The sequence below is a fragment of the Periplaneta americana genome, chromosome 3, assembly GCF_040183065.1.
Source record: "Periplaneta americana isolate PAMFEO1 chromosome 3, P.americana_PAMFEO1_priV1, whole genome shotgun sequence".
Taxonomy (NCBI): Eukaryota; Metazoa; Arthropoda; class Insecta; order Blattodea; family Blattidae; genus Periplaneta; species Periplaneta americana.
In genome coordinates, this window is record NC_091119.1 from 116,645,841 (window position 1) to 116,660,205 (window position 14,365).

A 14,365-nucleotide genomic window follows, 5' to 3' on the forward strand; every position below is an offset into this window, starting at 1 on the left:
TATACAGCGTAAGATATCACTGATATGTCATAATGCAGTCCTTTACTTACACATAATAATATTTATGCCATCCTAGCATTATATACACGTTGTTACTGCATCCAAAATCGTGCATAATTGGCTTATTACAGCATGCATGCCGATAAGAGCAATGACGCAACACTGGAATGCTTGCGATCTTGATTACAGCTTTACGCAAGATGTAACAAGAAATAAAATGCAGGACAGAAGGTAATGTATCATTTATTTCCAATCTTTAACAATTTTGTATCACTTTTGTAATATCACATAAGACAGTTGTGATTCAGAGAAACTATATTAACAAAATAAAGGAACATTTGTAACATAACCTGCAAGGTCATTCATTTCTCTTTATTCAGTGTCAATGCTAGGCCAGGTGCAAGTAATCAATATCAACATATGAAGACTTTCTCAGCTATGGATCCCAAATTGAATTTCTTTCATAATTTATTTCCTACAATTTATAATGCTAAGATGCCATAAAGTGTTGTATCCAACTCGTGGGTAATCTTATTATGATACTCATGAAAAACTGTCGCACTCACTATCGTTCGTGTGATAAACATTTACTCATGCCATAATCATCAAGATTATCCACTTGTTGCATAAATAACTTACTTACTATTATAATACCTTATCCAATATACTTAATGAAGAATACAATGTGGGTGAGAAGTCATTACTGTAACACTTTACTTCAAGTTAAAGCCACTAGAGAGTATTCATCACTGTCACCACTATCATTGTCATCATCCTCAACATTGTCACTGTCTTCTTTCTATTCCTCGTCGTCATCATCATCACCTAGCACAAGCCCTCTTTTGAAGTTCCTTTCAGGCTTCTCTATTCAGTACCAATGCTTGCCAATTTGTTTTCCTCCTAGGAATTTAGTGTCTTAAATGAACCCATTTTCCTGTTAGAACTTTGGTCATGGTTTAAATGTTTTGCCTTCGCCTTTTGGTTTAAATATTTTTTTAGTTGGTAATTGGTCATCAAATCTTATTACATGTTCTGCTAATTTTAGCCATTTTACTTTTAAACAAGTTAAAATATCCACAGCAGTACTCTGCAGTGTCGGTAATATGGGTGGTTGTTAAAAAAAAGAGAAGATTATTAGTTAAATAGTTGATACATTGAGTATTCAGATGATAAACTGAACTCAAATCCTGAAAAGTCGAAGTAAAATTTAATGTACCTGTATAAAAACATTAACAGAACAGATATTACTCATGTACTACACTTTACTTGTCATCAAGCCATATTACTTCACAGCTATCAACCACATAGTCACAGGAAACTATGCATCATGTCACATTTCGGAAACACCAAACACTATGAAATGTAGGGTAAAATTTATTCTTTGGAAGAAGTAATCATGAAAAAAAAAAAAAGGCACCAAAGTTTATAATCGGGCAAAATATCTGAGAGAAGTATAAGAAATAATTAAGCAGAAAACAGTAATTTATCAGTCTTCGAAATTGAGAAATTCCAGAGATGTCAGTAACTATAAACCACCATATTTCTGCACAGCAAGCACCTCCTCCCTCATCTTCTACAAAATAAACTCACCGTCCTGTCCACAGGTGGAGACTTGGCATCATCAGTGTCAAGTAAAGAAGAGCACTTCCTGAAGATAACATCTTGCAGATCCCCCATCAGGTCCATATCAAGGGGGGACAATTGCAGACCAGGAGTATCACTTCGGGACTTGTCTATTACAGCTTCTGGAGAACCTGGATCTGAAGATGGACTCAGAGGGCTGTACGGCCTGGATCTGTCAAAGAACCCAAATATAACTGTCGCATTTTCCCCATATTATTCAAGAATCTCTGATTTAGGAAAAATAACATTATTTACAAATAATGTAATTTCCAAACTTCATATAAAGCATACTGGATGCCCTTGCTTTCCTCTTTTCTGCCTCTACTTTTAGTTACAGTGTTTGCTTGTATTTGTCACTTTTCATAATAAAAAATAAATTAAATTGTGTGTATTTTTTTCGTTAGGAATTTTTCACTTTTCAGTGATTTGCCTCTAATGCTCATACTCAGCCAGCTGTGATACTTCTCTAATAGATGGATGGCCTATCATAGAATGTGAGAAAATGAGAACAAAATGATGTAATGAAGTAGTGTAATATTGAAAAATGTATGCAAGCTTACGTGGGCCGGTCAGAAAGTAATGCCTCCTATTTTTTTTCTCCTTAAGTTGGTAATGTGAAAAATTTGAAATTGGCGCGATTCCTCAAACCTTATTCTACAGTTCACTGCAGTAACAGCTTCCTAAGTCAACAGATGGCAGCACTGCATTAGCTTATAAAATAACTATCAACGTACATATAAGACCGTGCTGTGATAGAATTCCTGAATGCAGAGATGAAACATTCATTCGCATTCATGAAAGCTGAAGAAGGTTTATGGAAATGCAACAGTGGATGTTAGACGATGGATTCGTCACTGTACGAGTACAGAAACTGAAGGGGAAACACCATTGGCTGATGAAAAGCGAAGCGGCCGATTGGTGAATGCAGTGACTCTATGCAACATCCAGTGAGACGACAAGATCATTCAGGTAACAAAAGATTAATTTTGTCTCATGCTCTCCATCAGTAAAGGCTGTGTGATGGCCAGTATTGGTAAACTGGGCTACTCTAAGGTTTGTTGCACATTGAGTACCAGAATAAAGGAGCAAGGAAAACAATAGCTTCCAATCTGTTGCAGTGCTCCAGTGTGAAGGGGGAGGAGTTCCTGGCAAAAATTGAGACTGGAGATGAGACAAAATTCAAAACTGTGTGACCTGCAGGGAAAGTTATGGCGACAGTCTTTTGGGATGTGGAGAGTGTGATTCTGGTCGATTTTTTGGAGTAGGACTGCACAATAACTTCTGTCCAATACATTGAAAACCCCAAGAAGTGTAAAGCACGTCTTTCGTGAGTTATGGAGGATATTCTTCTTTTGCATGATAATGCAAGACCACACACCAGTCGATACACTACTGGCGAGATTGTGAAAACTGGTTGGGAAGTCTTGCCTCACCCATCATACAGGCCTGACCTTGAACCATCAGACTTCCATCTGTTCGAACTACTAAAGGGAGGTCATCATGAGCATAACTTTGCAGATGAGGAGACCCTAAAAAATTCCATGCTCTAATGGCTGAGGAAGAAGGACTGTGATTTTTACAGTGCTGGAATACATGCTCTTGTTTCAAGGTGGACAAAGATGGAGATTATATGGAAAAGTGACAAATTAATCGTAAATGTTGTGGCTGTTATGCAATATAAGTTTCATTTCATTTTCTTGTTAACTGAAAGAAAAAAATAGGAGGCATTACATTATAAACCTTGTCCGCACATGAAGCATTTCACATCTCAACTACTAAGCATGTCATAGCTGGTAGCACAATTCACTTCAACTCTTCTTCCTAGAACTAGTATAAAAATCTTACCTTATAGAAAATGTTGCAAATACTGTCCTTCCTTGGCTAGACAGGAACTGTGTTGTGAAAACACATTCTGATTGACACGATTAAATTCGGCCACTGCAATGCTTCTGATTTCATTTCTAATGATTTTCTTTAGTTCTTCCAATGTGTGAGGATTTGTTTTGTAAACTATGTGATTTTGTTGGCATACATTCAAGATTTGCACCAATTGAATCTAGTTTTTCTTTGCTAAAACTGTACGTTTTCGCTCGTGTTTTTTGTTTTGCACTGAACTAATACAAATCTTTACAGTATATCATGAATTGCAGTTCTGGAAGGAGGCAATTGATCAGGAAATGTCTGAATAAATTCTGAATGCTGATTCGTATTTAAAATGAGTTTACACAGAAAAATACGTTGCTGTAGTAAATTGCCCCTAATAATCTTCACAAATAAATGTATATTGACAAGACACCATTAGGGAACAGTTTCAAACATGAATTGTTGATCAAAAGGGGGGGAGGAGGGAAACAGAATTGAAATATTGCTGCTGCTGGTTGCAACATATGTAGTAGCCAAGATGTAATAAAACACAGTGTGAGCAGACAAGATTTATAAATAAAGCCATGTATGTATGCATGTAGTCCACTATTGTGGAGTAACGGTTAGCCTTCCTGACCGTGAAACGAGTGGGTCCAGGTTCAAATCCTGGTTGAGACAAGTTACCTGGTTGAGGTTTTTTCCAAGGTTTTCCCTCAACCACTTGAAGGAGAATTACTGGGTAACTTTCAGCATTGGACCTTCATTAGCATCATTCCATTAATCATCTTCAATAGTTACATTTTGACCAGGAGGACATGGTGGACGTGGTTCCAGGATCCACCTACAGATGGTATCTGTCTGCGAGAGCTGCACATTTCCCAGAGAAGTTGCAGGAGTTTCAATCAGCAAACTGCAGCAGACAGGGGAAACGTAGCTCCCCTAGATAGATGGCGTCATGGTGAGTTGTGGAATTGACAGCGGCATATCTCCTTGGTTAAGGATGTAGTGGATTCATGCATGTGAATTGCGAACAGATGTCATCGCACCACTTACCTATTAGCATTAGATGTATTCTTCCTTGATCTCAAGGGGTCCTTATAAAAGGATGCTGCAGCAGTAGCTTTAGGGCCTGAAAACGTCTGGGGTCGCAATCTGTTGACAGGAGATGTGGGAGCTGACTGAGGTTTGTCATCTTTATCATCGTCCAGACCATCCTCTCTTGAGCCAAGATCATCCCGGGGCTGCATATCACGTAACTTCGATCGAATGCCTTTGTACGCAGTCCGAACATCTTTACCACGCTCCTTAACCTTAAAATTGAAAGAAATTAATCCAGTACTTGTTATAAATAAATTATATTGCTGAATGCAAAAACTATATAATCATTATAACTATAACTCAGTGGAATTTTATATATAGATGTATTATACTTGGTCATTTGAGTTCAACTTGTTAGTGAGGAGTTGTATCTGTGATCAATTATCAAATCTTTGGGCTCATTATAGTGACAGTATGATTTTTCACATTTTGTTTATTTTAAGATGACAATAAAGGTAATGAATCACCAAAACTGTGACAAAAAAAATTAATTAATAGCAGAGGGAACAGTACCTCTAGAAAACCTTTCAACAATGTCATCTTTATACACAAATTTCTCCTGGTCTTACGGGATTCGAACCCAAATCTTCGCAATGAAAAGTAGTTATAATTTTTTATTTAATAGGGGCCATACTTCTAAATTTAAAAGCATGGTGGAGGAAGATTAGTACACATATGTTACTGCTGTGCAGTTGAAGAATCAATAAACAATTTACGCTATCCCTTGTTACTTAACTGAAATACAAGAAAAAGTGATTATTTTCCTGAGAACTATTTGGGAGGTTTGAGGCTCGACTCTGAGAAATTTTACCGTCCTTGTGACAACTGGAAAAAGTGTTTTCTTCTCACCATATAATTTGAAGTCTTTATGATTTCTAAATGATTATTTTATATACATAAAGAGAAGTCTTTGTAAAATTCCTTCATTATCTTATGACATTCTCTCATTCTTTTTATCTTTAACCATATGAGCCAATAACATTATTCTTTTAAAATTTAGTAGCCTTCTGTTCCCTTCATTTATCACAAAGTGTGAAAGTAAAACCATGCTTTTAAGAGATAATAGGAGAGAAAAGCTGTAGGATACATGCATTTAGCAAAACACAGAAGATAATGCAATAAATATCCATAAAGTAACTTGCAAAACTTAAATGTAATGTAATTATTTTCTTGATCCTCTCCTCTTCCCCTTTACAAATAGGATCAAATGAAATAGTAGAAACAATATGTTTGCTCAAATCGTTACTTCCAGTCTTATGCCTCAAATAAAATATCAGACAGACGTTTGACTTAAAAAGATGTACAAGAATTTATTAGAACAAATTATAATGGAACTTCAGCTATTTAGAAGTTCGAACAAGAAATGACATAAATACTGAAGCATAATTTACTCGATATGTACCTTGTAGCATGTACAGCTAGCACGAAAGATCTGAAAGCCCTGTGACCGTTGAGTTTAAATGGCAGGTACCGGTTCCTGGTCAGTGTAAAGTCTACTTGCAAAACATTTCTCTCTGTCATGCTTGCTCCCTAGTAGGTGCTTATAGTGAATTGCTTTGTGTTACATTAAGGGAGTTTAAAAAATATTCAGTAGCATTTATTTCTTTTAATAACCTTCCTCAACTTGGTGAGGTTGCCAAAGACAAAGAATGTTAAACAATAACATTAAAAATGTTTTAAAAAGAAATTTGTTTACAATAAACTGAAATTTACAGTAGATAATGTTTTACAATAATGAAAATTTGCAGTAAATTAAAAAAATATAGATAAAAAGTAAAATAGAATGAAAAAATTCAACAGTAATTTGAATTTAAGTACAAGTGTTGCTGTAAAATCTGCAGAGAACCCTTTAAAGCTATGATAGAAATTTCCTTAATTGTGTCAGGACTTCACATTTGTGACAGAATGACACAAATTGTTTTGTTATGGTCTCTCTAGCACCCAACATTACAGTATGTGTGTATTTAAATTGTTGTTTTCTAATGCCAGGCATTTGACAATAAAGTCATTTGACCTCTTGCACTCCAATATTTTTCAAAGATATTGTCATGGTTAGCCACTGACACACAGATTTTGAGATGTTCTGAATCCATTTCTTGATTTGAGTTGCACAGTGGACAGTTAGGAGACCAATATATTCCAATTCTATGCAGATGCTTGGCCAAATAGTCATGGCCTGTTGCCAATCTAAATGCAGCTACAGACGATTTGATTGGTAAATCAGGAATCAACTGTGGATTATGATGCAGATAATTCCATTTTTTCCCTTGAGATTGTGTTATCAAATTTTGTTTGTTGAAGTCTAAGTATGTAGGTTTAATAAATCTTTTCACAGAGTAATACCACAGTCTACTATATACAGTCACGAAGCTTGAGTTTTGAGGGTGCTAGAAACAATAGATTGTGCCGGTACTATTTTGCATTGCCTGTAATGAGGCGATATTAGCGATCCTAGTGGTGAGTAACTATATAATGTTTGCATATTTACTACGTATTGAGCTTCGCGACTGTATATACTAGACTGTGGTAATATGTAGATTTAGTAACAGGTCTGTAAGTAGCAGTGCTGCCCTTCTTTGCTAAAGCATCCACATTCTCGTTTCCCAGGATTCCACAATGGGATGGTATCCATTGGAATACAATTCTTTTATTGAGTGTTATTAGTTGAGAGAGCATTTTATTTATTTCTGCTATTTGAGATGGTGTGTATCTAGAGACTATTGATAGAATAGCTGCTTTGGAGTCTGACAATATAACTGCATTTTTAAATTTATTGATGTGGCAGAGAAGATTCCTGAGCCTTTCACTTATTGCAGTGATTTCTCCATCAAAACTTGTTGTTCCATATCCACGAGATCTATAAAGTGAGAAGAGACAGCATGTAACACCTGCACCTGCACCTTGTTCCCTGGAGACCAAGGATCTATCGGTGTATAAATGAAGCCAATTTTGTGGAGGGTACCTAATATTAATTGTCTCTAAAGACAACTGTTTCATTATTTGAGTGAAAATGGCAAGTTGTAGCCGATTTAAGTGAACATCATATTTTAATGTTTTAGTGGCTACTTCATTCACATATAACCCCCAGAATGTCTGGAGGACCACACCTGCTGTTGGTCTACGGGTCCACTGGACCTAGTTGGGAGATCTTGTTGATCACCAACTTTCCCTCCTTAAGCCACTGGAGGACGATTTTAGTGCCATAGCAGGTCAGCACTAGGAACAGAAAAGTAGGAAGGGTAGGAAGGAAAGTGAAATGAACCCCTAGACCTCGAATGTTCTAATACTGTCGGGGTCAAAGAAAGTAAGAGTTCAGTCAGAGACTGGATAGGAAAGGGTAAAGAGAGAATTAGGTATTGAATAGAATTGGTATTTAAATTATATATATTTGTAGACTTAGTTCAAGTGTATATAAACTGCAATTCTTAAGAAAATGGCTCAAGTCATTTCAAAATTAAAAGGGAAGAAGCTTCATATTCAAACCAAAAAAATTATAAACAAGTTATTGGTGTTTATGTCTAAACAAACTTCTCAAGCGATTAAAATTCCTCTACACAAAGTTCAAGAGTGGCAATAGCTACAGGCTTGTCCCATAGTAGTGTAAAAAAAATTGTGACACAAACGTGGAATACAGTGTGTGACAACAGTATATTTTTTAAATGTCGGATAAGAAAACAAATAAAAAGATGTCTTGAAACTAGATGCATCTGATTAAAGTGTAGTGCAAATGATAATGTATGAATAATAATAATAATAATAATAATAATAATCCGAGGCATGAGAGCCCATGAAGGACCATGACCGACCAGCCAGTTGCTGGCCTCACATCAACACGCCAAAGCAGAGGTGGAGGATCATCCAACCAGAATGAAGGTATTGTGTGGTTAGAATGATGATACTCCCAGCCATTATAGCCGTATGATGTTTACATGTCCGAAAAACATGTTGCAACAGTCATTTCATTAACAATTAAACTCAAACAAGCATTTGACTTTACTGGGAGCAATACTAGTGTTAGAACAATGCTAAAAACTGAAAATTTCTCGTAAGAGAATGAAAACAAATAAGTTATTATTAGTTTAAAAATACGATATTAGGCAAAAGAGGCGAATTTCTAATTATCGAGCTGAGAGAAGAAATGTTGTGTATCCCGGTGAGTTATACATTGTCATACCACCTGCAGAGCAAGTCTTGGAGCGATGACTCAGCACTGGTATCAAAGGGACAGTTCCTAATAACTATACACATTTCAGGTGAGCAAAGGTTTCGCTTAAATGCTCTACTAATTTGGGAAGCTCTGCAGTTATCTAGGAATTAATATTCTCAAATGAATCAAATTGGCGTCCACTTTGTGAAAATGTTAAACAGAAATTGAAAATGATTATATGAAATGAGAGTTATTTTCTGGTGATGTTATAGACCCCACTATCATAAACCTCCGTGATATTAGTGATGGTGATGGTAATTCCAGCTGTAACAATGAAATTGATGGGCTAGCAGAGCTTGAGGACTCCAACTAGCGGCATATGGTAAGAGGTAAATGATTTTAGTCAGATGTTTAGCAGGCATATTTTGTCGGTTTCATTCAGTCCTACCTCCCTTCCAATGACGTCAGGCAGGATTTCAGACCTTCTGTGCGAGCTGTACTCTGTTAGCAATAACACCAAAATTTTATAAGTTAATTTATTCTTGGCTGTTCTTTTTTCTACATTTCAAATTAGTACCGGTATATGCCTTATCAGTGGACATTATGATCGCATGTTGGAAGGAAACAAGGTAAGGAACGTATTCCTAGTATGATGTCTTTATTATGATATTTTATATATACTGTCTAAAAATTCCTGTAATTCTTAAGAAGAATTTTATGGTATCTCTAAATGTGGAAGAATATTGTCAGTCAGAAAAATTGAGTTCAGAGACTGAACACTAGACCTCACGAATAACAAGTCAATACCGAACCCAAGAGTCAATTCCTGCAATCAAATAGAAGTAACATTGGTTATGGTTTAACATTTAATGAATAGAACATATGAAGCCGTAAATATAGGGCTGTCAATGACATTCTTTTCAATTCAATTTATTACATGCAATGTTCACAACACATGACATAGGACAAGACAAGACAGATTATGTTTGCACATAGTTATTTAAATCCCAGGTGTACTGGCTAGAGTGTTTGCTTACATGATGTAGGTCGACTGGAAGGAGTGTGACTAGCGCAAAGGCTATGCAACACGTGGCAAACCAATTCACGCATGCTTGGCAGTCCAGATCAGTCTCTCTGTAAGAGTGGTTGTATTGATATTAGATTGCGTGTTATTCTTTTGATTGTGTTAGTGAAGTGTTTAGATTTGGATTTAGGAGTGGTCTTTTGCTGCTGTTGCTATGTAATGGTAACATTAGGTAATTTTTTACAAATCATCTTTTTACATTTCTGCAAATGCTCTTTTTGAGGTAAATCTCTATCATGAAAATGTAAATTTATGTGGTTTCATGTAAGCAAGCTAATTCAAACACTTCATTAATACAATCAGAAGAATAACAAGCAATATAATATCAACACAACCACTCCTAAGAGATTAAACTGGACTGCCAGGTATGCAGGAGACTGTTTGCCACATGTTGCATGGTCTTTGTGCTGGTCGCATGTTGCCCAGGAGTCCTACATTATGTAAGCAAACACTCTGTATTGTCAATGGACTTTGTCTCATAATATTAAACAAGATATGCCTATCATTCTTTCAAAAGGACTGTGGTCAATGTTTCAAATTTCCTTCTCTACAGCTAACACATTTGCTTTTTCACAGGTGTCACTATTACTGGTCTTAATTACAGGCTTGCAAGGTGTGATAATACAGGTAATGTGAGTTCTGGTGATTGTTGAGATGTGGACGTGAGAGCAGTTTCTTTATTTTAGCTATGGCATCCGAAACGCAAATCAGACATGAAAGTTAAATATGTTACAGTTCGGAATTATTTTACAAATTGTTATAGGTCAAATGACTCCTAATAAACATAAAAATTACGTCAAACCACAATACTTTTGAGATATCTATTCATTGCGACATTACAATGACGAAAGGGCACTCTAATAATCTACCTAGTTCACAGCTTGCAGCAGGAGCAGAAATATTTCAGCATAGCCTTCTTGAAGAGGAGGGGGAGGGGGAGGAAGAATGGGGTGACAAATTTGTTGCGTGTGGGAAGCAGACACAAGGTCGTAGCAATGCTTCTGTGAACACAGCAAGATCTGTTTACAAGTGGGAGACTGGTGATGTTCTGAAGGAAGATAATGAATGGACATAAGTTTCTATTGTTTTTCATTCAGAATTTTTGGAAGAGGTCTTATTTTCGTAAATTTATAATTTCTATCTAAATTGGCATTGCCACAACAATGTAGATTTGAGAAAATGAACTCAAACCTGTCTCTCAACATTGCCGAAGCAATTGCTTCATTATACACAGGCCTGGGAAACAGCCGCTCTCAGAGCACTTATCTTCTCCCGCTACAGTTGCTGTTGCACGGGTACTCACATAATGACTGCTCTGTTTACTATACGAGTTTGTCGCCCCTGATTATACATATCATCACTTCTCTCCCAATATAACCTCCTCCTTGAAACTTCCACACTCTTTTCGCCTATTACGTATCAATAGCAATACAGTACTACTCAATGATGATAGCATTCTAGAGTTAAAATGAATGTAACCACAATGAATCACTCTCCAGTAATGATATAAGTAATAATAATAATAATAATAATAATAATAATAATAATAATAATACAGTAATAATAATAATAATAATAATCATACACAATAATAAAATAACAATGTAATAATAATGATAATAATAATTGTAAATTACAACAATGACAATTCTTCCCCAAAATGTATGCTCATTTGCCTACTGTCCTTTCATAACGACACCTGTTTTTCTAGCTCAACCATTTACAATAAGAATGTGTCGACACCATACATATACTTCAATTATATACTGCATTAAATGTGATTTATGAAATACACAAAAATTGCAAAAAAATATATATATATTTCAGTTTTGGGCTAATGTCAAAGAGGCCAAGAGTTTGTACATCAGGGCCAAGAATGTCTATAAACAACAGTTAAAACAGGCTAGAGTTGATTACAATGTTTCAAATATCGACAATTTGGGTAATAAATGTAAAATCGCCTGGGAATTGATCAATTCTGCAAAAACCATCACACTAGAAAACGTAATTTTAGACTAAATCCAGATGATTTTAATGAGTATTTAAAAATATCAATGAAATATTATGTAATAATTTAGGTCACGGTAATAGCACTCTTCCGTTACTTTTACAGAATTATAAATGTCCCTCCAATGTATCTCATTATAAACCAGTGTCATGTGATGATGTACACAATATTACTTATGGTTTTAAAAATTCTAGTTGTAAGGATATCTTTGACATTAGTGTTGATTTCCTCAAAAAGGTGATTTGTCTTATAATTGAGTCAGCATATGATATCCATTGTAGACCTCTATTTCTTGTTGAGAGTATTCTTACGATAATAACTATCTATATAGCCTATTTCAATGTTTACTTAAAGTAAAGCAAAATCTTAATAATTATTATTATCAATCCAGAGCTGAGATACATAGTTATCAAACAAGATTTAACCATTGTTTAGTTGTACCTACAGTGAGACTGTCGAAAACCAAGAATTGGTTTACATTAATGGGAGCTGAATTGCCTAACAAGTTACTTTACTAGACTCATATTGTCAATTGTAATTTATTCAAAGCTTCCTTACATCAACGGCCCAATGTTAAGCCTTTTTATAATATTCAGGAATATTTTAATAGTGTTGTTAGTTTGCAATATTAGTGTATTGTCTATGGTTTTGATTGATGTTCAAAACACTGACAGAAACAATTAATAAAATCAAATCAAATAAAGCAATTCTTTGGATGATGTGTATCCATTGCTCTGCAGAGTAATTACCAGCTTGTTTGCTTTCCTATATTTTGAAGCTTTCTTCTCATCTTCAATTTGGGATGAAGAACACAGAGAAAAAACCAGCAGTGGAAAGGTTGTGAATGTGTCAAGAGAAGAATTCGGTCGTGAATAATTTGACATGGCTTTATAACAAAACAATAATTATTTTAATTAATACATATTTCATGTAGACTTCTACAGTAAATACTATTCAAATATCGATTTTCATTCTGAAATACCCAATACTAACTAAAAAAAAAAAAAAACTGACTAATTAATGTATCTCTAGTAGAAAAAAAATAACAAAAAAGGAAATTTACTAGAAATAAAATTTTCTTGTATAAAATAAAGAAAAAGTAACTCTTACATAATCATATGGCCAACCATCAGACAAAAAATTTATTGCTTAATTGTATCTACGCAAATTGCTTTGCAAAATTAATCCTTAAGCGACCGCACCTAACTTTGTAACATTAATGGCCGGTTTGTCCAAGTACTGTTAGAAGACTTAACGACTGTTAAACCTTCAACAGTTTGTTAAATACAGTTTTTCCATTTGTTCAACACCAGTTTGGCTTAACAGATTCTTAACTGTTTGTTAACTTTAAATGTAGGATTTCAGGCCGTTAACTCATTTAACAAACAGTTAAACATTGCGGATAACACCACAGCTGTTCAGACAAAAGTTGTGAAAGTAACATGTTATGTTTCTCTTTGAGGAATGTTTAGAGTAAGGGACGGTTTCACCAAGCTTCAGTAAATCAGTCCAAATGAAACATTAACTAATAATGAACATTGGAATATTTACACGATTACGTTTGTATGTGAGCTGTGTCCGTAGACTTCAAGCCTAGCTGCTATATGTGCCTCGTCGCGCTGGTTACGTCACGGTACCCAGGGAGTAGTCAGTAGCGTGTTGGCTTGCCATCCCAGGGGCCCGTGTTCGGTTCTTGGCGACAACTTTTTTTTTTTAACGTAACTAATTTTTATACATGTTACCTTTCTTCATTTTTATAATTTTGTGTAGTGGAACTTACTATTTCGCAACTCTGGCTCCACTAGGAGAATTTAAAAAACTCTTGGGAGATCAATTTTCTTCCCGAAATAAAACAAAGATAAACAAACAAATTAAAGAAAAATAAAAGAAATACACATGTGGATCTAATACATTGTCCACATGCCATCCGCGTCTATCACTGCCTGGCATTTTCGGGGCATTGAGTCCACCAGATCGCGGAAATAGTTCTGGTCCTTAGCGAAATCTTCCCAGGTAACCAGAATTTGATCCCAGAACTGATCTGGATTTTGAGGTGGGATGTCTCGATATTTGTCAATCCTCTTTTTCATGCTTTTCCGTGAACCGTCTTTGAACGTTTATGGCGGTGTGCGCGGGGTGATTATCCTGCTGGAAAATTAAATTTCCATCGGAAAGAAAACGATTATAAATTCCAAGAATCCAGCTCTTTCGCTTCTGTTTTAAAGCCAGTGCAAATATATCTTATCGCTAGCTATAATATAATTCTAATAAATGAAAGTTAATATACCAATTAAGTTTTGTTATGTTTGAATGCACATTATGTATTAATTTACTAATATTTCTTAGGTACCGGTATGTAGTTATAATAATCACTTTCATGTCTTAAAATAAAACTCAGTTGTATGTTACCTAGTTGAAATAGGCCACTTCTTCCAATTCACTAGCTACTATTAACTCTAGATTCTATGTTACTAGCTCTTCAACTATAGCCGATGTCAATAGTGCTTCAAAATACGCAGTGAGTAAATAATAAAATGTTTCA

The 14,365-nt window shown here is 35.3% G+C and overlaps 1 protein-coding gene across 4 annotated transcripts in view; it reads right to left on the minus strand.

The window, feature by feature from the left end:
• Nucleotides 1-14,365, minus strand: part of LOC138696410 (DENN domain-containing protein 1A-like) — a 67,462-nt gene that overhangs the window by 24,478 nt on the left and 28,619 nt on the right. For all 4 annotated transcript variants that reach the window (XM_069821350.1, XM_069821351.1, XM_069821348.1 and 1 more), the window contains 2 exons: nt 4,540-4,796; nt 1,591-1,795 (listed from right to left, as the gene is read on the minus strand). In XM_069821350.1, the coding sequence (XP_069677451.1) occupies nt 1,591-1,795; nt 4,540-4,796 (462 nt within the window). The remainder of the gene's footprint in view (nt 1-1,590; nt 1,796-4,539; nt 4,797-14,365) is intronic.